General features: G+C 36.5%; 1 protein-coding gene and 1 pseudogene across 1 annotated transcript in view; one reads left to right on the forward strand and one right to left on the reverse strand.

Annotated features, from left to right (window-relative positions):
* Window positions 1–12,923: 12,923 nt before the first annotated feature.
* On the reverse strand, window positions 12,924–14,644 carry LOC134372739 (double homeobox protein A-like; annotated as a pseudogene).
* The window catches only part of MIA2 (MIA SH3 domain ER export factor 2), a 93,407-nt gene continuing 82,785 nt past the window's right edge, over window positions 14,643–25,264 (forward strand). Inside the window, 4 exon segments of the mRNA XM_063088739.1 lie at window positions 14,643–14,757; window positions 16,724–16,857; window positions 19,224–19,310; window positions 23,431–24,643. Coding sequence (XP_062944809.1) covers window positions 14,643–14,757; window positions 16,724–16,857; window positions 19,224–19,310; window positions 23,431–24,643 — 1,549 coding nt within the window.

The raw sequence follows: 25,264 nt of genomic DNA on the forward strand, positions 1-25,264 counted from the left end.
GCTGAAATTAGAGGCAAAAACAAATGTTACACATCTTTCTGTAGGCCCAGTTCAGAACTAACAGTAGATATTTGCACAAAACCATAGTACAGAGGTTTTGTGATAGAAGCTAACTAGATTGACACCAAGTATTTCTTCTTTCAGGGCACACGTTTTTTAGCCTTCCTTGCAGTTAGGTTGTAACAATGTGATTGGGCTCTGTGCAGTAGGAGTGGGCAGAGAGAATATGCTTCCAGGCCTGGCCATAAAAGTCCATGAATGATTGTCTACACATTCTCTCTCATCTCTGTGATGATCTCAGAGACTACATAATCAAGATGGCAAAGTCATAGAATGGAAGGATTCCGGATCCCTGAGGTACCACCTGGAGGAAAGTTATCAAGGAAAGTTGATTGACTGGCTTTGAGAGTGAGAAATAAGCCATTATTGTTTTAAGTCACAGAGATTTTGTGGTTTACTTGTTACCACAACATAGCTTACCGTAACTAATATAGTTCTATTTACTAATGACTACTTAGGAGTTTAATTCTGGTAACCACATGGGTAAGTTTATTTCCAATTATGCACAATTGTTATAATTTGTAAAGTACATATGCCCATTATCCAACAGGTGAACAATTCCTGAAATATATATAATACAAAAATATTGAAATAGTCCATGTGTCCTTGGGGGCTGATGTGATTATTTATAAATTCATATCAGAGGGGCATGATTAATGTTGTTATAGCTATGTGAAGCTGTAGTTTAGTGATCTACTGGAAACTGGATACTTACAAATTCTGAACAAACAAAAATAGAACAGGTGGCTCTTCACTTGTTTTTGTTCATAATTTCAAGGTCTTCATATTTTCCCAAATAGAAAGTGCTTCTTCAACTAAGTTTTGATTACCTCGAACTGTGCTCTCAGATTCTTCTGAGTAGTCACATTGTTAAATCAGAGTATTTCTGGAAGTTTGAAGAATGAAGGCAGAACTCCTCTGCCTTTTTTGTTAGTTTATTGTTTTCATTGTTTCACTTATTTATTCTGTAACCAATAGGAATTTTATTTTGTTTTATTTACTAATTTTTTTGTGGTCAGCCAGTATGGGGATCCAAACCCTTGACCTTAGGAATTTTAATTATGGATCAAGGCTAGCTCTATTACTGAAGCTTTTATAGTCTATATAGTATTTATATTTATGACAAATCAATGAGGCTATTCTGTGTAAAATTCTTTTATAAACACATGAATACAACCCATTTCTATATTTTAATCCCCCAGCTATAGTGAGAAATGACATTTGATCCAGAATCTTAGATTCATGTTAAGGCTACCAGTGCTTCACAAAGCCAATGTTATACTTTTTTGAAGGGGGAGGTGGGAAAGGGGTAGGAGGAGGAATGAAGGCCACAAAGAATGATAGGCAAACAGAAGACATCTAAAGAGTAACTCATTACTCTCCCAAGACTTCAGAGGATATCTCTGTACTTTGTCTTGCTGGGCCGAATAACAGAATCATACACCTCAGTTATATAATACTGGCAATATCATGGTCATCAATTGTGCTTTTTCTTTTTTTTTTAATGATGACCGGTAAGGGGATCTTTAACCCTTGGCTTGGTGTTGTCAGCACCACGCTCAACCAGTGAACTAACTGGCCATCCTTATGTAAGATCCGAACCCGTGGCTTTGGTGTTATCAGCACCGCACTCTCCTGAGTGAGCCACGGTCCGGCCCTTCAATTGTGCTTTTTCTAATAATGCACATACTTAAAAGTATAAGAGGAGTGGTCAGAAGTCTTTGAATGCTGAAAGTTACAAAATTTCTGCACTGTGGCTTTTGGGAATGAGATATTTAAGATGGCACAGCTATGAGATCTTGAAAAAAATATTAGAAATTGTAATAAAGTCAAGCCTTAAGCATTCTACCTAATAGATGTAATATGAATTTTGACTTCTGTGGTTATTTGCAGGAAATTTTAAATCCCAGCCAATTTCCCCTGCCCCCAAGAAAACCTTCAAGTTGCTGCTTCTTGCCATCAGTTCACATGTGTACAGAGAAATAAAATTCATTTTAATAAAAATTTAAGAAAAATGTTACTAGAAAAGTAATGACAATTATTTCCCAGGATTTCATAATATGTTCCAAATCCAAATATCAATTATTCAATTACTGTCATTGTTAATGAGTTTAACTGAAAGTTAATGTCAGATATTCCTTCAGTTAGAGAAGACTGCTTAGTCCAGAGGGAAAATCATATAGAATGAAAAAATTATTAGGAGTAATAGAGTTGATAAAACAGTGGGGACCCTTTGGAGTCTCCTTCAGGGATACTGAAGTGAATATCAAAGTTGAAATGAGCAAGGAAATAATTAACATGTTTTTCAAATTTATAAGTAGAAAGGGAATTTGTCATTCCTAAACCAACCACAATAACCACGAGATTCAGGTAACTCCTGAAAAAGTGTGGCTTGTAAAGATGAATTCCCAATACTTCTTTCATCACGTTGTAGGAGATAAATAAATGAAACATAATACTTCGGGTCCCAGGAAGAAATCAGAAGTTGTGATGTATGGTCAACTTCTCAGACTGATCATGCCACATGTTGCTCGAATCTCTGCTAGCAATCATGCCACACAAAAGTTTTCTTCAGTTTTTTGTTTTCCTTTGGTGGCTAGCAGGTAAGGGGAACGAAACCCTTGACCTTGGTGTTATAAGACTGTGCTCTGACCAACTGAGCTAACCAGCCAGCCCTCCCATGGGAGTTTTCTAAGTCAGTAAATGTTGCCTTGGATCCCGATTTGATATAAAGTAAAATAATATTTGGTGGAGAAAATATATACTTAAGGTCGTTCTGTGAAATTTTGTAGTGAAGAATGTAGACTTATGCACATCATAAATGGTAAATACTGTTTGAAAATATTTTGAATCTTGAGGAAATGTAAGATAAATTTCTACAGTAATCGTAATAAAAAAAGTTTGAGGCATTTCTTATGCGATTGCTTTCTCAGAAGCTATCACAAGCTCAGGTCATGATTACTCCTGAGACTAAAAGAATGGGTATTTTTAGTGGTAAAATTATAATGAATTTAGTGAATTAAGTCTTTTTAGTGGTCAAAGTCTTGGAAAGCACCTTCTCAAATCATTTCCTGTTGTCTTCATCATCAGTTGTACATTGTTAATCAATAAGAGTTTGACGAATTAAAATGGTATCATATGCTTATTCTTTAGGTTAGTCGGAGTGTATATCTTGTTGTTATTTAAACTAGTAGGCTCGTGGGTGGTGAGTCATTGAGTGTTACCCTGTAGATATAGGTTTAGGAGAAGAATAAATACGTGTGCTTGAATAAGGGTACATGTGCTGGATCCACTCCTCCAGTCACTTCTGCTCCATGAGGCCACCCAGGAAAGTGAGGCTCATATTTACATTGCAGAGTCTGCTGCACCCCGCACCTCAATCAGTCCCCACCTGAGGCTGCAGAGACTAACGCTTCTGTCCTCCCCCCGCCCTTTTCTAATCTGCTTCTCTCTTCCCTCTGCACTGCCACTTTCTGCCACCACTTCATTAGGAGCCAAGCCTAGTTGGAGGAACTGTTATGTAAAAGCAGGCACTTTTCTGGCAGTGTTTTGGGACCAGAGTGACTTGTGAAAATTATTTTTGTAAGGAACATTTTTAAAGGCAATTATGTTCCTAAGTGTATTTTAACAAAATTTGAGGTGTGTAATAATTAATTTTTATTTTGCATTTCTTTTTGTACACTCAGTGTCAGATTTGTGTGGTTGATCTGATTCCTAACCAATGACAAAAAGCTACAAAAGATAGGCCACTTTATCTAAGCATTCTCAACTTTGAACCAGAAGAAAGGCTCAAAGGTAACTTGTTGGAGTTTTATCTTGCAAAGATTAAAAGAGACAAACATATACTTACTTTGCTTTCAATGCTCTTATATATTAAGTATCTTTCTATTCTGTTAATGGATTAATAAGCCTCATGAAGAGCATCAGCAAAGTTAAGAATTCTCCACATAATTCAGATAAAATAAATTTTTGGCTTAAATGTTAACTTTAAAATGATTTTTGTCCACACGGGGAAAAAAAAAATGAATTGGAACTGTTCTGTATGGGATAGTGGTAGCACATACATGACTATACATTTATTAAAACCCATAGAACTGTATACCTATACCACAAAGAGTTAATTTTACTGTATGTAAATATAAAAAATCAACTAGGATTGCAAGGGGATCCCAAGATGGAATGTAGGCTGTGACAAATAATTTAATTGTGTTAGAAATGTATGACATAGCCATACTAAAAGGGGTGGGGAAGAAAGGAGCTGATCTAAATAACTCTGTAACAAAGTGTTTTGATCAGATACTACAAGGCTAAAGACAAAAAGAATTGTTCACAAACATCTAACTCTGGTAAATTCATTAATCACAGGGTATGGGTTATCAATTTTAAAACTACTTTACATGTGTACTAGGGTTGAACAAATAAGTAAGTAGTTGTAGATAATGAGTAGGTTTCTTACTGCTGGAGAACTTACTGTTGATGTCTTTGATACTTCTCCCTTCAGGAGGTAGAGCTAAATTCCCCTCTTGAAAGTGGGCTGGACTTAGTAACTTCCTTCAAATAAATATGAGGGTTCTTCAAAAATGTTGTGGAAAAATAGAATTAAAAGATAATACGAATCTTTCCATGAACATTTTGAAGTACCCTCATAGAGTAAGTGTGGAAAAAAGACTTTTTTTTTTGGCAGCTGGCCAGGAATCCAAACCCTTGATGTTGGTGTTATAACACCACGCTCTAACCAAATGAGCTAACCGGCCAGCCCTAAAAAAAATAGTTACTTTACATTGGAGATAACCTGGAAGACACTACCTTAACCAAGTAAGCCAGGTTAAAAACATCAGTAATTTGACATTGATATCACGTGTACCCGCTGAGATTCGGTGATGAGCAGGGCACACCACTCTGTGGTATTCTTCCCCTAAAATCTACAGCTTCAGTGTAATCACGAGAAAGCATCAAACAACCCAAATTGAGGGACATTCAAAAATGTCAATGTCAAGAAAAACAAAGAAAGACCAAGAGACCGTCATGGATTATAGAAGATTGAGGAGACATGAAAACTAAATACAATGTGGTATCCTGTATTTTTTTTTTTTTTTTAAAGATGACCGGTAAGGGGATCTTAACCCTTGACTTGGTGTTGTCAGCACCACGCTCACCCAAGTGAGCCATGGGCTGGCCCTTGGATTAAATTCTTGAACAGAAAAAGGACATTAGTTGAAAAATTAGGGAAATCACAATAAAGTCTGTAGTTTAGTTAATATATTGTACTAATGTTAATTTTCAGTTTTTGATAGATATGTGATAGTTATTAGGGGAAGCTACATGAAGGCTATACAGGAAATCTCTATAGTTGCAATTTTTTGATGATCTAAAATTATTTCAAAATAAAAAGTTTTAAAATTCCTTATTAAAATAGGCTTACAAGTAACTTTCAAAAATCATTAAATTTTGATTTTTTCTGCAAATAATTTGCTTTACTTTTGTTCATTCAGCATGTCTTAACCCAAACTCGTGGTCTCCCTCTGCCTCTATTCCAAACCTACTCCTCTCCCATGTTCCAGTCTCAGTAAATGACACTACCATGCTCTCAGTCATTTAACTAGAAAGTTGAGAACCATCCTTGACTTTTCCCTAATTAATCACTAATCCCTGCATCCTGAATATCTCTTCCATATTCTTGAATTTAGTTGTCTTCTCTTTTGTATTCTTGAATTTAGCTGTCTTCCCTTAGAGATTATAAGTTCAATGGGGACAAGGGTACTGTCTGCTTTTTTCCCCGATGTTTTCTATAACTGAGCACAATACCTGGTACATAGAAGGCACTCAAAAGCTGTCGGGTCCGCCCCCGGCCAACCCGAATAGCCCTAGCCTCGTTCCTTTTGGTGGGCGAGTGAACGGCCCGGGATTCCTCTTTCCCTCCTGTCCCCTTTGGAAGGAGACCGGGGAAGAGAGCCGTGAAGAGAGGTGAGCACAGCCGCCAGCCTCCCAAAACAGCCCGGTTAAAGGACACTCAGACATGGTGGCGGGTTCTGTCGAGCAGTTCCAATTATTATCACACAAGCACTTGCTTTTATAGGCAGATAGGGAGGGGAGGTTTTAACATAATCCAATCAGCTTAACGGTCAAGGGCATGCATCCTGTCTCAATGCCTAGCTATTGCAACCACGCAGTGTTCACAAGCGCAGAAGCACGTATTTGGCCAATAAGGGCTAAGGCAAGGTTCCCACAGACACCCCCACCCTACTTCCTCCCCGCGCCGTCTTAGGCTGCCACATTAATACGCTCTTGTGGGCCTATAATGGCGCCACTTGCAATGTCACTTCAGGTGGCGTTAGTGTTTGTTTTTTTTGTTTCTGTTTTTGTCTTTTTTGCACCGCACTCAGCCAGTGAGCGCACCATCCGAACCCGCGGCAGGAGCACTGCGGCGCTCCCAGCTCCGCACTCTCCCGAGTGCGCCACGGGGTCGGCCCAAGGTGGCGTTAGTTTTTAAGGCCCGACAAAAAGCTATTGGTTAAATAAGAGAATGAGTGCATATTTTAGTGTGTGTTACTATTTACTTGTATTTTCACATCCCAATCTCCTTGTATGTAACATAGTAGGATGCATCCATGTACTTTATTTATTTATCTAAGGTACTTTATTTTTAAGTCTGTGGTAATCAAGTTTCAGAAATCAAGTGTCATCTCCTCATTAAGAGAAGTTTTACTAAATCCAGTTAGATGTTCTGCTTGCAGAAGTCGGTGAAATTCAGAGAATATGCGAGCTGGAAGAACTTGAGGAGGTGGTTTACTCCACATCTCTTATTCTATGGATGAGGACCTTGCGGTTCCAAGAGGCTGAGTAATTTGCCAAGACCTAGCATGAATTCATTGTTAGAAGGGGGCATTTATTTCTACCTCCTAGGGAAATCTGGAAGAAGGAGGAGAGAAAAAAAAATAAGGAAAATAATCATATCAGAATAATGTATTTTTATTTTATACGTCTTTGAAAAAATGGATAAAATAAATAATAATTGTAAAGAACTTATTCATTTCCATGAAGAAATTGTATACTATAAACTGCTTTTAAGATAGAATTATCTAGGGGAGGCATAAACATTAAGTTACTGACTTTTTTATGAGTTTATTTTTTCCTTAAAGAAGCTTGTGAGCGTGAGGTATCTAGGGATGTGGACACAAAAAAAGGTAGTGGGGAGGAAAGGGTACATAAATGAGGGAGGGATGGCAGCAGGGAATGAAGGCAGATGATTTTGGAGAGGATGGTGTAAGAGTATATTAAATTGGCCTATATGGGTTATTTATAGATTATTGATAATTGGAAATTAGTAGGAATACCAAATATTTTTAGACTGTTGCTCATTAACCTACGCATATATAGCAACTTGCCAAGCATCCTCTGCAGTATTTGAGAATCCAAAGGCTTTTCATAGCTTTGCGTGCTGGACATTGAGACTTTTACTGCTGTTGCTCATATCAGTCTAGCGACAAAGATAAATATGGGAAAAGCTAGATCCAATTCTTTTTGTCCAAATTTCTTACAGAAGAGGAAATTTAATTAAAAGGATTACTTGAATTCTTTTTCAAAATGAGGGAGAATTGAGCTACACAGCTGAATATAGATTTTCATTTATTCATGAGGCATGACTTTCCCTTAAAAAGAAATCAGTTAATTTATTCACTCATGCATGTATTCTCTCATTCATTCAATAAAAACTTGTTGAGTGATGTATTTAAATGATTTAACCTAAAAGACCTGAAGAATAAGTAGGAGTTAGATAAGCAAAAAAGTGAAGTTATATGATTAAAACACAAATCATGTCTCTTTCTTAAAACTTCCTATGGCTTCCCATTTCACTTAGAATAAAACTTTCCTCCACAGTTCCACTGCCATAGGTCCCTGCATGATTGGATTCCTGTCTGTGTCTGCTACTTCATCTCCTACCACTCTCTACATCCTTGTATGTTTCCAGAATACATATGCCAAGTTCGTTTCCACCTTAAGGCCTTGATTCTGACATACTGGAACACCTTCATTTTATCTTTAAATCTGTGGTAATGAACTTCAGACAATGAAGTATGAACTCCTCATTAATTCTTCCCTCTGCACAGAATGTTCTGCCTCTTCACTCACCCATCTAAGTCAAATGTCACTCTCCAGAAATGCCTTCCCTAACAACCTTATCTAAGTAGACATTTTTTTCCATAATAATTTAGCACTACCTGAAGTTGTCCTGTTCATTTGTTTGCATGTTCTTGTGTGTTTCCCTTCATTAGCATGCAAGGTCCGTGACAGCAAGAACTTCGTTCTGTTTATTCTTGTCTCCAGTCCCTAGAAGAGTGCCTCATGGACATTCAACAAGTAATACCTACCTTGGAAGGTGTGATTTGTATGTGAAATATTAAGCTCACTGGTTCAAAGCTGGTGCTCAATGAACATTAATTTCCTTTCCAACCTCTTGATGAGACTAATCAGTTCAGTTCCCTGATCAGCAAATATCGGACACATACTACCTTGGATACAGAGGATGTTGTAAACTATTATTCTAGAAATACCTAGTAAAGGAATAACAATAGGTGGAGCATTCTCTTTTTTGCTCCTCCTAACCCACCTTTCACTCTGCCACTCTGTTCTGTGTCTCCAGAACACAGAACTTTAGGACTCCTTCAAAGGTTTCCCTTATTCGCTGGCACCTGGCTGGGCTTTGTCAGTTGAGGCACCATCAGATCAGAAGGTGGGAGCAGAGTGAGATTCTCTTGACTGAGTTCCTTTACTGAAGTCTACACGTTCCTGCTGGGCAGCCCTCTGCTGTAGTTTTCTCCAGGTAGTGGTCACTATTCCTTCATGCCTGGGGATGTGACATCCCTTGTTGGTTTCCCTTAACCCTGCTTATACCTTTGTAAATAGTCCTTTCACTAAATTTTCTTCAACCAAGGGGGGGGGTGGGGCGGGCATCCTCTCAAAATTGAATGTCCATCAGTTTCCTGGTAGAACTCTGACTGATACAGACAGAATGAGATACAACTTGGCCTTCAGCAACACGAAAACAACAAACATGGAAGAGCCATGGAGTGACTGGCACAAAAAATGGGCCAAAATGTTCAAGTTCTGCTGTCTCCTCTTTTTGCGCCTGTGTATCACGGCTTCTGAGGTTGGGTACTCTAGAAGCAGGTGCTGAGATGGAGTTTGGCATTCAAGGGATTAACAACTATGAAAAGAAGGGGGAGAAAGCAGGGTTGGGCAGAAGTCAATGCAGTCTCCCCTACAAAGGGGAATGCAGGCCCTACAAAGCCTCAGTCAACCCAACAGGAAGTTCTGGATGAGAAATACTGGGTAGGTTGCTCCCTATTAGGCTGACATGACCCTGCCTTTGTAATCCCTTGTTGTTTATTCACTAGATTCACTAGATCACCCGGGAAGGGGTGATCTTGAGTAAGGTGGCCTGTGCAGCTGAGGCAGATCCTGACATAGCTGCCCTCTGGAAGCTGTCTGCTAAATGCACTCCCTACCCTGAAGTGGGAATGTGGGGGGTCATGCCACATCTTTCACAACAGTTTGAATCTCAGTCTCTCCTGGGCCCATCTCTCACTGTGCACCAGTCCACCATGAGAACTGTTTCCAAATGCTCTGCTGTTGTACCCCATTCCTGGTAAAAAAAAAAAACAAAAAAACCCTAGCTTAATCAGTTCTGCTTATCCCAACTACCTTCTAATTAAAGTTCTCTACCTTATAAATTGCGAGAGTAACAGGCAGACAGCTGAAGGAAATGTGTTCCCATTTTAGGAAACCTGAGGTACTAAGAGAGAAGATAGTATTACATGGTATCAGAAATAACATCACCAAACAGAAGTGCAGTATTTGTGATTATGTCTTTATATCCTCATGGAAAGGGTGGCTTTGTGATTTTAACTCTAAGATACTAAATATGTATGGCTTTGATGATTCATTCTTTAATTTTACACAGTTAGGTACTCTCACCTCCTATGTGGATTGTGAAAAATGCTGTAAGCCTTCTAAATCAGTATCCTGGCTGAGTTGTGTTATCATGACACCTTCTTCAGTATTAGCATTATATTTGAATATTGACATATTTAATCTGCAAAATGCATCCGTAATTAATTAATATCTGGCTAAGTTAATATGATGTTTTTATAGCGAAAATCATACTTTGGTTTCTTTTGACTAAATGTTCTTGTCCCCCTCATGTACCATCTCTTCACCTGGCTCTGTTAGACAGTAAACCAATATCGTGCTACCAACAGTTTCAGATATCTTGTTAAATTATACTTAAATAATGATCTGAACACCAATGAGATCATCTGAGTGCATTGAGTAGCAAGAGTGTGGGAGTATTTCTGGTAGGAGCGAATCTCTCCAGGCTGGTATTTTAGGCAAGAATCTTTCTCGACTCAAATCTCCTTCAGGCCAATTAATAGACAAATTTAAATTTTGCTGAGATCTTGTTGTTCTTAACTTAGAACATGGTTAAATTAATTAGTTCTGAATTTAGCTAGAATGTCTTTAATATTGAATACAAAACAAGGATAGTTAAACTACATTAATTACTAAATGTTCTTTTTTTTTTTTTTTTGTCTTTTTCGTGACCGGCACTCAGCCAGTGAGTGCACCGGCCATTCCTATATAGGATCCGAACCCGCGGCGGGAGCGTCGCCGCGCTCCCAGCGCTGCACTCTCCCAAGTGCGCCACGGGCTCGGCCCTAAATGTTCTTTTTAATATTGGATTTGGTAATATGTTATGCAAATAATCCTGTGCATCTTTTAAAACTGAAGAGCTGATCCTTCTTTAAATATCTTTGACAACAGAGCTTATAGATTTGTAAGGTATTCAAGAAGTTAACCTACACATTTTTGTTTGTGTATGTGTATAACTATGCAGTGCTCAGTTGCAAGTCAAATGACCCCCAAATGCGTGATCTATCAGATTCTTTCAAAGGACATAAAAATCTTAGCTCCGAGAGAGCAAGCTTCCTACTGATCACTGTTTTTGGAAAACAAACACACTTCCTTTTTTTTAAGTCCCTTGAGAGTAAAAGTCCTTCACTTTAGCTTGCTCAGGTGCTAGGTGTTTGTCTTATTTGTGTCAGGCACTAGATGGGAGTGTGGTGTCACACAAGTGCTAGTTTCTGTCCTGAGAACCTGCATACCGTGTTCACACTGGCATGCTCAAATACAGTGAAAAGGTATAGTAAAGAAGGGCTCAGAAAAGTATTTTCCCAAGATTGAAGTGGGACAACAGTGGTTTCCCAAAACATACTGAGATCTAGGGTTTTACACAAAAAATTCAATATCTGGCATTGATCCTTTTTTAAGCAACGATAACATTCAAATGACTTGATTTTCATAGCATTATTATTTTTAATGATATATGCTCACTGATTTTAAATAAGAAAACCAAACAATATAGAAAAACTACAAAGAAAGTGAGTTCCTCCTGAAATTACACTATATGCTTCCACCACATGGAAGAGCATTTTTCAGACATCTCTCTCCCACTCATTCTCTCTCCACTTACAGAAATATTCATACAATTTTTTTTTCATAACATCTATTTATTTAAAATTTTCTTAGTACATGGTCCAGCAATTTCACTTCTGGGTATGTAACCAAAAGAACTGAAAGGAGTCAAACAGGTATTTGTATACCAATGTTCATGACAGCATTATTCACAATAGCTAAAAGGTGGAAACAACCTATGTGTTGTGTAATACATACAAATATATTACATATATCGTATGCCTGTACAATGGAGTATTATTTAGCTTTAAAAAGGAAGAAAATTATGTCACATACTACAATATAAATGAACCTCGAAGACATTATGCTAAGTGAAATAAGCCAGACACAAAAGGACAAATACTGTATGAGCCTGCTTATATGAAGTAATTAGAATAGTCAAATTTGCAGAGACGAAAAGTGGAATGGTGACTGCCAGTGGCTGGGGGAGGTGGGGAACGAGGAGTTTTTGTTTCATGCGTACAGAGTTTCAATTTTGCAAAATAGAAAGTGTTCTAGAGATGGATGGTGGTGACGGTTTCACAACAGTGTGAGTATATTTAACTGTACAATTAAAATGATCAAAAATTTTATGTTACGTATATTTTACCACAATTTGAAAAATCCTATTTTCTCTAAGGAAAATGGACACAACCGGGCACAAACAGGTCTCTGAATGTTACTACCCCCCCCCCTTTTTTAATGTAAATGGTAGACATTTGCATATAAAAGAGAACTCTCTTCAGGAGACTTACTGTCTAAGTATTTCTGAGTCAACCTACCTCTTCTCCATTCCTATTGTTGTTATTCAATCCATTGTTGAAGGTACAGGGATGTTACTTCTAGATTGTCACTCAATTTGGGTTTGCTTTGTGCTTCCTCATAATCAGTTTCAGGTTACTTTTTGTCAGTAATACTGCAGAAGAGATAGTGTGTCACATCAGGAGGCACCTCACACTAGTTTGTGCCATTACTGGGGAAGCGAATTTCAGCCACTTGGTAAAGGTAGAGGACAGGTTTCTCCACTGCAAAATTACCAGTTTTCCTTTTGTAATTAATAAGTATGTGTGAAGAGATTCTTTGAGATGGTGTATCCATATCTTCTTCATCAGGCTTTTACTTTAAGAATTTAACATCAATTGATGATTTTTGCTTGAATAATCATTACTGTGATGACTAAAAATAATTTTTTAAATAATAATTTATTTAAAATTTTTTTTAATTATTTAAAGTTTATTTTCATTGTCTCGAGGTCTGCTGAATTCTGAAGCCAGGCTGGGTCAGTAGGGCTGTGTGGTGCCTCTTGACCTGATCTCTGACTCCTGAAGTCCTGTTTACAATCTTCAGAAAATTTAGCTTGTACTCTCAGCAGAAGGGTAGATTCCCAGGAATACCGTGAGAGAGATTTTGGGCCCGGATTGATGATTGATGATGATATCAAACACACTGAACTTGAATTTGTCTCTGTGTCCAACATGTACTGGATCCAGAGAATAAGAGTTGCTAGTGAGGTTCGTGATATATTGTGTATCTTCTGTACCTTGAACTCTATTTCAGATATCCTGCCCCGGTCTTGTTCTAAGGACTCATCAGGTTTTCTTTTTCTCTGGACATGTAATCTAGATCTTTGATTTTGAAACCAAATTTGGACTCTTGACTATGGAACTCCAATTTCTTTGGCAAGTTTTTCTCTGAAATCAATTCCAGGATAAGGGTTGTTCATAAATGCCTTGATGACGGTGTGTAATTGAGAGGAGCTGTAGTTGGTATGACTGTCTGGCTGCTCTAGTTTGAGTCTGTTCTTCAAGGTGACCTTGCTCATGACTTTGGCTTGATTCTAAACTCTCCCTAAGATCTAATCATTTCTGAAGTCAGTGCCTAACTCTTTGATTCTGAAACTAAATCTGAATTCTTGACTCTTCAGTGTCAATTTCTAAAGCAAGTTTTTGTTTGGTAGCATACCTAGGTAAGGTTTTTGGTTGAAAGCATTGATGAGAATTTTTAAATGACCTTCTTTGAATTGGGTGCAACTGCACCTGCAATTTGTTAATACTGGCTTGTTTAGAGAGCTGTCTTGAGCCAAGAGAGTCTTGGTGTCTAAGCAAGAATTTAGGAAACAAAATCTCACACAATTTTAAATACATGGTATAATACTCTACCTGCTGTTTCTGCAACAGTATTGCTGCAGATGGAGTAGACATCTTTCTGTGGCAGATGACTTGATTCTTGGTAAAGCACAGTGGTTGTGAGTAGGGGGTGTTACAATCCCTAGATTTAAATTTCTTCTTCACTCACTATATGACATTGGATAAGTGATTTAACCCATCTCAATGTACCTCAGTTTCCTCATGCAAAAATAGGAATAATATTACATACCTCAGAGAGTTGGTATGACTAAATCAAATCATATATTTAAGTACTTAAGACAATACCTGGAGCATAGTAAGTATTTACTATGTTTTAACTCTTATTCTTAACTAAATACAATAAGTTTTAACTTCGTACTAACCCTAAGGAGTTTTTAAATATGAAAGGGGAATATTTTTTCAAATAATTTTCATCATAATATTTCAAAACCATGCTTTTAACAAATTATTTCTGATTCTACATACAACTAAAAACTTTCTCCACTGAAGCTGGTATTTGCATGTAACAAATACTTGGTTTGTACTTGTTGACTGATCCACCTGATGTCTTTAACAGAGATTACCTTTTTGTGGAAGTCTGTTTAAGAACTGTCCTGCCGAATGCAAGGTGCCTTTAAGTGAGACAGTTTTACATTGGCTACCTTTATAAGACATTAGTCCAACTAAAAATTCCTGTTAATTATTAAACCCTTATGTATTATCTGGATACCTGACACTGCAGATTGAGAACAGGGAGTGTTTGTCCCTCAAGTTAAGTTTACACACTGATAGAAAAATGTAGTTATCAAGAAACTTAAAAAACCTCAAACTTTTTTCTCTTCTATTATTGAAAAGAGTAGGTTACCTTCTGTTTTGGCTGGCATATCGTATACGCTAAACAATTGGTTTAAATCTTGTTTGGGATTCCTGGTTGCTTGTTTTAGCATGGCGGAGGCTGGAGTTCACAGAATCCTTCTCTTCGTTATTTCTGTGACAAAATGTCTGGTGGCTACAAAACTGCTGGCAGACCTTAAAAAATGTGGTGACTTGGAATGTGAAAGTAAGTTTGATTTTTTCCTCTTCTTCTCCTCTTAAACTGAAAGGCTCTGAAATGACATAAAATGTTATTGTGGACATGCATGATAAAAAATGATAATTAATGTCATTGAAAAATATTTGAATTATAAAGTATAGCTCAGTATAAAAAATAAATGCTAGACACAAAGCATTTTGTAATAGTATTTAATATAAATATACAAAGGGTGAAGATGAGCCTGATATAGCAATTTATCAGAGGTTATAATGATATTTAATCCATACCTCAAAAACAAATTAATCAGCCCTTTTATTTTTTTTAAAGATAAATATAATTGATTGGTATAAAAAAAATCAGACCACTTGATAGTTCTTTATTTACAAAGTCTTTCTACTTTTTAGTTTCTATTTCATAATCAGAAATTTGCATTCTAAGTTTTCTAAAAAATATTTTTATTTCAAATTATCTTGATTTATTCTGTCTAAACTTTATTAAATGTTAATCATTTCTGTGTTCATTTATTATGTAAAAATACTGAAATCAGTGTTAGGATATAAATGTAATTTTATTTATATCATCGAATATTAAATTTCTTCTATCTACTATACCGAGAATTAATTTCCTTTCTATTATTTAAGAACTTGATTTATTTTTTGTTATTACCATTATGGTGCAAAATGAAGTGCATCCCAATATATCAGACTTTCTTTTAAATAAGTTCTACCTTTCTAGTATAGAAGAATTATTTCTAATTTGCAACATGCAAATTAAAAATACAAAATATTATTAGTATGAACATAAATAATTTATAAGTAACATTTTTATGAATAAGCATTTTCCTTAAACTTTTGGATATGTAATTTAATATATAGAGAAGTTTACTAGATCATGGTTTATAATAATCTTTCTTTCATTCTTGACAGTACAACCTTTAGTATCCTTAGGGCCAGAAACAAAACATGAAGAGGAAACATTCAAATTTATAGCAATTTTAACTTTAATTGCATGACTTAATCAAAATGTTTTATTTTACACATGTTAGTATACTTACAACAGTTAACATGGTACGTATATTACTTTCTATGTTGAACGGCTGAATCTAGCATATGTAGCTGTGATTCATTCATCGTTATTGAGGGCCTACTATGTGCAGAGCCTGGGGTGTAGGTGCTATTCTTGTAAGAGGAATAAAATGAAATGTAAGATAAATTTCTTGCCCTCCACGAATTTTTATTCCAGTAAATGGTGACAAGACAGGTCAATATGAAACAGTAAATAGTGATACAACATAGTAAAGATAATAGGTAATACTGAAGTTCAGAGAAGGGGCAATAAGAGTAGGCTGGAATGATCAAGGATGCCTCATAGAGGAAGTCGGATATGAATTGAGCATGAAGGATTTGTAGACTGAGGAAGGAGCACAAAGGAAAGCTCAGACTAAAGAAGGGGATGTCACAATGAAAAGAACCTCAGTGCAAATCTGGCTCCACCAGAGCTGTATGACCTACTCTCTGAACTTTAGCTAAAAGCTCATTTGTTAGATTGAGATGAGATTATTTATCTCATAGATCTGTTTTGAGGATTTAATATAATAAAAACGCTAAAGTGCTTGTCATAATGCCTGGAACACAGTAGGTGCCAGGAGAAAAACTATTTTTTCTTTCTCTACATACTGGAAAATAATAATGACATATTCCAGGGACGATAGACAAGCTTGATGATAGCCCAGAATCTGTATAAAGAAATGGGAGGAGGTCCTTTTAGATAGGGAAGGGGGACTGGGTTATGGACAGCCTGGGGTACCAAGCAAAAAGCTTAGACTTGATTCTGTGTGCATTGGGTAGTCTATATAGGTTTTTGAGGCCATGAATTATATAATGAAATTAGCATGTGGAAGTATTCACGATGGATTGGAGGAGGGCAAAATGGAAGGGGGAGAACTAACACTTTAATTTAAAGTGTGTGTGTGTTTCTTTATATGTTTATATAGCTTTAATAAGCAGAGTCTCATCCATGAAAGATTACAGAGGACCTGACTGTCGATACCTGAACTTCTCTAAGGGAGAAGAGATATCTGTTTATGTTAAACTTGCAGGAGAAAGGGAAGATTTGTGGGCAGGAAGTGTAAGTATCTAGTCTTAAAAATTGAATGAATGCAGAAGAAATGACCGACTTGCAAAGGATAACTATTTTTCATCTCTAAAGGAACTTAATCTAAAAATTTCAAAGCACTGTATTAATGTTAAAAAAAACCCTTAACGTATTTAAACAAACAAAAAATGGTCATGTTCAGTGGTGGCTCCAAAATTTCTACAAAAGAGGTTTGGGAAGGTAGTCTGGTTTGGATGGAGGGCTCAGAGAAGGCATTGAAATTATTTTTTTCATAGCATGCATAGTTTTTAAACTTAGATTTTATATTTATTTGGAGAGATTTTAGGGAGGCTATTGGAGATTATGGGATGGTGAAGCAACCCCAGTCATCTCTTGATGTTGTCAATGGTTGAGTTTTGGAGAGACTGGAAAGTATTAGTTAATCTGATTAAAAGACATGTTTTTCTGAGCAAGTAAAGGCCTGAGTTGTTATTGAAGAGATCCTCAGAAAGGTGGGTAGTCAAGGGAAGCTAGGTGTATGAATTTTTTACGGAAAAAAATAACAACTGTGAGAAGCTTTTTTGTAGCCCAAAGTACTTGTGCACTGAAATTCCTAGAAGCCTGAATCATCTCTCTGAATATATAACATAGGAAAATTAATGATTAATTAATGCTTTCAATTGGAAAAAGTTTGTGTCTTTGGTTGCATAATTATGCTTTATAGTGAAAAGATGCTATGATAAGTGATTTTACTCCCAAGCTGAACAACCATGATTAACCTGATACATACACTATCTCCATATTGCATATGCATCAGATCTCTCCCTGGTGTAGCCTCTGTGGTCACTGTTTGAAGGAGCAGATTCTGTTTGGAATTCTGCTTCTTCCCATCAGGGACTATATGACTGAACCTCTGACTACTGCTGGCCAGAGTTGTTTGCCTGGTCTCTGCAGCTCCCCAAATCTCTTACTGCTTAGGGTGCCTTAAAAATGCCAGTCTATGTTTTGAATGTGTCAGAGGCATCCAATGCAGCTGTAGGGAAAATGTCATGGTAGGTGTCATAAGAGGCAAAGAAAGCATTCTTTATTGCTTACTATGTGTGAAAATAATAGTCCCACACAAAAGCAGTGTTTAATGTGTAGAGCCAGGGTGAAATTTCAGGCACACTTAGTTCTGTGCATTAGGTGTTTTTAGTGTATGAAGATATATGTTAAAGGAGCCACACTGTGGACCCACAAATAGTTGTGGCACCTGGAGAGCTGGAAGAATCACAATTGAGATTTAATGGTGCTAGATCAGAGGACCAAAAGAAATGTGTTCTTTAAACTTTAACAAAGATAGGAAATGTCCTGAGAGAGGTTGTGTGCAGCCTTCACTCTCAGGGGACATCCTAAGTGTGTTTGAGCTGGGTTAAGAGGCTCTCTGTTATCAAGGAAGCCTCAGAAAAGCTGAATGGAACCAAATCCTCCCCCAAGGACTCAAGGACCTTTACTATCTTGATGAATTCATCTGTGGCCCATCAGAGTTTAAACTTCTTACCTGATTTTGACATCCTGAAAATGCTGAATGTGTTACAGCTCCATCTAGCTTGGTTACTGCTGCCATTGCCTTGCCTTTTGATTTCCCAGGTGTATTAGTCCTTTTTCTGTTGCTTATAACAGAATACCTGAAACTGGGTAATAATAAAGTAAATATTTTGTAAGAAATACAAAATTTATTTCTTACAGTTTCAGAGGCTGGGAGTCCACAGTCCATTGGGTACATCTGAGTGGTCCTTTCTCTGGGTGGGAACTTGCTACAGGGTGACACAGGCAATCATATGACAAGAATGGCCAGCTCTCTCATGTTCTCTTTATAAAGCCACCAGTCCACAGCTATAATAACTCATTACTCACCCAATGGATTAATCCATTCATAAGGTCACAGTCCTCATGATCCATTCACCTCTCAAAGGCCCACCATTCAAATATCATAATCAGATTTCCCACCTTCCTAACACTGTTACAGTGGGGATTACATTTCCAACACATGAACTTTGGGGGGACACATGTGACCCATAGCACCAGGTCTACTAGTGTAAATCTTTGGTCCACCTGGGCAAGGAATGTCATTAAAGAACAGAAAAAGGAGGAAAATTCGTATGTGGGATGCTTTAACTTCTGAAGTTTGAAACAGCAGCATTTTACTGTTTGGCTCTTTGTTCTCTTAAATGAATGCTGTTCTTCGGAATAACAAAAGAATATGATTTCACTCACTTTCTTTTAGATGTAAATTGTTGTTTGTGATTAATGTTTGTGATTTGAAGTAGATTAAAGCCAAGGACATGGGACAAAATTAGGCTCAATAGTTACTGCTTTGATCACTCTTCCTTGATAATCATTGTTCTTCATTTTGATAGAAAGGAAAGGATTTTGGATATTTTCCCAGAGAAGCAGTCAAAATTGAAGAGGTGTTCATAACTGAGGAAATCCAAATATCAGCTACAGTGAGTAAACTCATTCTCTGTTATTAATCGAATTTAAAATTTCTTGGCTAAATCAGTTTTCTCAATTTAAGTACCACTTGGTTATGTACCTTGTATAGTGAATGCACATAATACTTGGTCTGAAAGCTTACTCTAGGAATAGTTTGAATATGTGAATAAAATTCAGCAAGACAAAGTTGATTATGGTAAAGGATTTAGCTTTCTGAGCAATTAACAGCCAGTAGAGTGTAGTGGTTTAGAGAATGAATTCTGGAGATGGACTGAGTTCAAAGCCTGGCTTAGCCACTTACTAGCTATGTGGCCTTGTATGCCTCAATTTCCTCATCTGTAAAATGGGGTGATGAGTATAATATAATGCTACCTCAACTTTATTGTGGAACAAATTAGTAGATGTAAAATATATGCAAGGCTGGCCGGTTTCTCAGTTGCTTAGAGCACAGTGTTATATCACCAAGGTCAAGGGTCAGATTCCTTGTACCGGTCAGCAGCAAAAAAAAAAAAAAAAAAAAAAAGTACATAGAACAGCACTTAGTGCTGTATGTTACATATAATTACTAACACTATTGTCCTACAAGTACCAAAGTTTATTTCCCACCACACTCCCTAGGTCTCATAATTGTACAACCTCATTTGCTCCTGGAGTTTCTAATGAGTTTGATAATGTTGGGCTTAATAACATTAAAAGGAATCAGAATGTGTCTTTTCAATATATGAACTTGATTAACCCATTTAATTCAGATTCCAGGTTAAGCTAATTTACCTTAAATGAGGTCAGTGTGAATTGAGTCTGTCTAGTTAAACAAACCATTTTCTGGCTCTTTCCCAGCTCAAACTCTGGGATTAACTGTCCATTTACTGTAGAGTAATTGGTTCTGTTAGTTCTATCTCTAAAATACATTTGGAGTTCATTGTCTTCTCTTCATTTCCACTTTTATCATAGCCCTAACCCAAGGCACCATTATCTCTTGATTATAGTACTACAATAGCCTTCTGTTCTCCTTGCCTCTACTTTTGCCCTCTTCCAATTCATTCTCCAAATAACAATGGACCTTGTAAAAACAAAAACAAAAAATGAAATCATGTCATTCCTTTGATTATAGCCCTTTGATGGCTTTTCACCGGACTGGAATAAAGCCCAGAGTCCTTACCCTGACCTCATAGGCCCATGTGGTCTACTTCTGCCCTCCTTGCTGACTCTATCTTGTCCCTCATTCACCACGCTCCTGGCCAAACTGGCCTTTCCACTGTTCTTAGAACATGCCAAGTTCTTTCCCAGCTTAGGGACCCAAATAGGATGTTTTTTCTGGTTGGAATGCTTTCCACAAGTTCTTCACTTGGCTGATTACTTATTATCCTTTAGGGCACAGCTTAAACATCAGTTCCTCCAAGGAGACTTTTGGAGGTAATGAATAGTTTAGTACCTGTATTGTGGAGATATGTTCAAACTCACTATACATTTATTATGTGCAGTTTTTTAAAAATAAAACTATTTATTTTGAAATATTTGTAGATTACTGTGCAGGAGTAAGAAATAATACATAGAGATCCTATGTACCCTTCATCCAGTTTCCCCCAGTGGTAGCATCTTGCATGACCATGGTACAATATCACAGCCAGAAAATTTACACTGATAAAATACACTGATTTTATATAGATTTCACCAGTTTTACATGCAACTATTTGTGTTTGTGTGTGGCTTAGTTCTATGCAGTTTTATCACGTGTACATTTGTGTAATCACCACCAGAGTCAAGATATAGAACAGTTCCATACTACAAGGAACGACTGTGCTGCCCTTTTATAACAACACTCAGCTCCCTCCCTACCCCTTCCTGAACCCCTATAAACCACTAATCTGTTCTCCATCGCTATGATTTTGTCATTTCAAGAACAGTATATAAATGAAATCATACTATACATAACCTTTGGGATTAAATTTTTTCAGTCAGAATATATTCCTTGAAATCCATCTAAAATGTTGTGTGTGTCAATAGTTTGTTACTTTTATTTTTTAACCTTAATTTTTTCTTTTTAAAAATTTTAATTGACACATAATAATTGTACATATTTATGGGGTACTACTATGTGATATTTCAATGCATGTATACAACGTGTAATGACCAAATCAGGTTAATCAACCTATCCATCACCTCAAACATTTGTCATTTCTTTGTGTTGGGAACATTCAAAATCCTCTCTTCTAGCTAATTGAAAGTATACAATAAATTGTTAATTATAATCTATGTGCAGTTTTTGTATACTAATTATACCTCAATAAAGCTGGAAAAAAGTATACCGTTTGCAAATTTAAAAAAAAAAATCAGTGACACAGGCCTTCCGTGATGATTCTAAAGAAATTATTGCTTCTTAATTACAGATTCCTGTTTATTTTCTCCATAGTGCTTATTGCAATTTACAGTTTTTTTCCTATTTTACTACAGAATCCCAGCACCTGGCATAGTGCCAGGCACATAATAAGCATACAGATGCCTCTAATTCTTATGACAAATTCCTTGGGAAACAGACACTGAGTTGAATCTTTGCATCTGAAAAGTTTACTGGGGAGTACTCTTGAAAATAGCACCTGTGAAGGAATAAAAGAAAATCAGGATTGGGTAGACAGAGAAGTTGAACTGTGATGCAGTTGCAACAAAGGTCTCAGTCAATTCCATAAGGAGCTCTGAAGCTGGGATGGCCCTTCAGAGTTGTCCTGAATAGAGGGAAGGGAGTTGGGAGTTTTACTTCTGCATCACTGGCTATATCTGGGAGAGTATAACTTTGGGCTAGGGTAGGGTAGTGTTAACTGGAGACAGTTACTATTCTGAGAAACTGGACTAATTTAATCCTAACAACAATCCTAAAAGGTAGGTACTGTCATTATTCCACCTTATAGATAAGGAGAGTAAGGCATAGAATAGTCATATAATTTAGCCAGGGTCACAGAGCTAGTAGATGGCAGGGTCAGGAGTTGAACCCAGAGTGTTTGACTCCAGAGTCTGTTCTTAATCACCTACTATATTGCAATATTGTAAAATTGCAAATTTGAAGTTTATTCTTTAAAAGTATGAACTTCATTTTTATTTCATAGTGATAATATCCAAGGAGCAATATACATCACTCTGTCTAGCCTTCAGACTTTTAAAAAATGGCTTCATCATTTTTCTTCTTAATGATTTGGTTGTTCTGTGAGATGAGCAAGTAGATTCCCACTTCCGCTGGCTATATACAATATCTCAATAAAAGAAGTCTAAATGTTTTAGTGCAGCTTTTAACCAGGACTTCATGCTTCAGAGTCTTTAATCTGTCTGAGCTGTGACCATATGCTATAAAATTACCCTCTGTCTTAGTTCATTTTGTGCTGCTATAATAGAATACCAGATACTGGGTAACTTATAAAGAAAAGAAATTTATTTCTCACAGTTCTGAAGGCTGGGAAGTCCAATATCAAGGTGCTGGCATCTGGCAAGGGCCTTCTTGCTGTATTCTCCCATGGTAGAAGGTGGAAGGGTGAGAGAGTGAGAGAGAGAGAGAGAGAGCAAGAGGGGGCTGAACTCATCCTTTTTTAAGTAACTCACTCCCATGGTAACAAACCCGCTCCTGTGATAATGGCATTAACCCATTCACTCTGCCTTCATGGCCTAATCATCTCTTGTTAAGCCCCATCTCCAAAACACTGCTGCATTGGGAATTAAGTTCAACACATGCTTTTGGAGGACACATTCAAACCTAGCACCCTCTCTCAAATCACTGCACAGATGCATGTGTCCACTCAGCATATTCTTAGGAGGTGCAAGATTTTGTGGACATGCATGTCTTTTCATCTGAGTTTATTCACAGAATATACTCAAAGCATGGATTGTCTCTGCTTCTCAAATTTTTCAGCTAGTTAATACAAATAAATCATAATGTAAAAGGATTTTCATTTAGGTTTATATCATTAATCCCCAAAAGTTGGTTGTGATAGAAGTATTTGAGATTAGGAGATCTGATTTTAGTTTTTGTTCTGCTGTTGAGCTAGTTGTGTGGTCTTGGGAAAATCACAGTCGTCTATTTTAAGTAATTCAGGGAGAAACAAGGATCTTTAGTTCATATATGTCTATGATAATTTTTTTTTCTTTTAGGAATCTGACTTTCTTTGTCTTGGAGTAAGCTACACATTTGAAAATGAAGATAGTGAGTTAAACAGTAATAATGGTGAACATATATATTCATATGAAGAAGATAAAGACCAAAAATCTAGTATATATGAAAATGATTTTCAAATAGAACCTGGATTTTATGCAACTTCTGAAAGCACCTTGTTTGAAGACCAATTTCCATCATCAGAGGTTTTCAAAGACGTCAGAATTACTAGCGAATCAAAGGACTGGGAAGAAATAGAAGCTGGAAGTGTGGAACAGGATCATATTCCAGAAGTGGATCATGTCTCACCATCCTCAGCTGTGCCTGAAGTAAGAGGATGGTTTGGATTGGGAAGAGAACAAGTTGAAGTGAGGGCTTTTGAATTAGTTATAGAACCTGTACAGGAAAGCTCATTGCAAAGTAGAAAAATAGCAGTGGAAGATGAGAATGACCTAAAGGAATTAAATAATGGTGAGCCCCAAACAGAACATAAGCAAGAACCTGAATCAGAATTTGATTCAGTGCCAGAGAAACAGTCTGAAGCATCTAAGTCAGAGCATCTTCTCCAACCTCAAGCCAGTGGTTGGTTTGGTGGTGGATTTACAAGTTATTTAGGTTTTGGAGATAAGGATACAGGGCATGAATTATTGTTCAAAGAAAATGATACACCACTACAAGATGTTCCCAATTCCGTATCACCTGATGAAGAAGCCACAGAAATATTAACAGAAAAAGAAGATATAATCACTAATGATAGCTCAGTTCTCAAGCAGAGTTGGTTTGATTTTGGTTTTGGTAGGTTAGGCTTTGCATATGTCAATGAAGATAAAATTATATCAGATGATGGAAAAACTGAAGATGTTGGGGGAGATAAACATAAACATCCTTCAGTGAGTGCATTTGACCCTGATAAGAAACAAGAAATAAAAATGATGAAAATTACAGAAACAGAACATCAAATAGACAAGAAAAGAGTTTTAAAGAAAACACATTATTCTGATACTTTACCATATTTCAAAAAATTCTTGCATAAATTTGACAACCTTTGGAGCTTCCAGAACATTCCAAAGGAAGCAGAATTGCCATTTCCCAAACAGATATTGGATCAAAACAATGTAGTTGAAAATGACGAAACAGAAGAATTTTCAGTTGAAAATTATCCCACAGATAATATGAAAGTTATGAGGTTGAAAAGCAGATATAGTCAGTCAGGTAGGTATAAAAATATCTATAATATAATTCACTGTATTTTATTTTTTAACATAATTTATTTTTATAAGTACAAATCAGATGAAAAAGTCCAGAAACCCAGTTTTTCAAAATACTCAATAATCAACAACCACCCTTTTATCAATTTCTGGTTTACTCTGGGACTTAAATCTTAATATTACTAAATAAAATCTCAAGGGAAACAGAATGATTGGAGATGCACTGGTGTTCCAAGAAGATCTTAAGGTATTTTACAATAAAATTTTATTTATTTATTTAATCATTGTATAATGTAAACATTTTTTGTGGCCCTTTACCAATATTTAAAATAAAATTTAATCATACAAAATTTTTAAAAAAAAAATTCTACAAAAGGATTTAAATAAAGCCACAAATCATATTTTCTGGATATTGGAGAAATAGCTTAAACAGCCAATCTTCTCCAATAATTTCAGCAACTCTTTCAGGGAATAACAAATGAAAACTTGCCTTAATTAGAAACAGTGCATAAGATAAATGAATCACTGGTTATGAATTAGTATTTGTGAAAGGCTGAGACTTGAGATAACTGCATTTACAAAGAAACTAATATGCTGATATAAGAATTTATAAAACATAAATTAG

Source organism: Cynocephalus volans, chromosome 3 (genome assembly GCF_027409185.1).
Source record: "Cynocephalus volans isolate mCynVol1 chromosome 3, mCynVol1.pri, whole genome shotgun sequence".
In the NCBI taxonomy this organism is placed as follows: domain Eukaryota; kingdom Metazoa; phylum Chordata; class Mammalia; order Dermoptera; family Cynocephalidae; genus Cynocephalus; species Cynocephalus volans.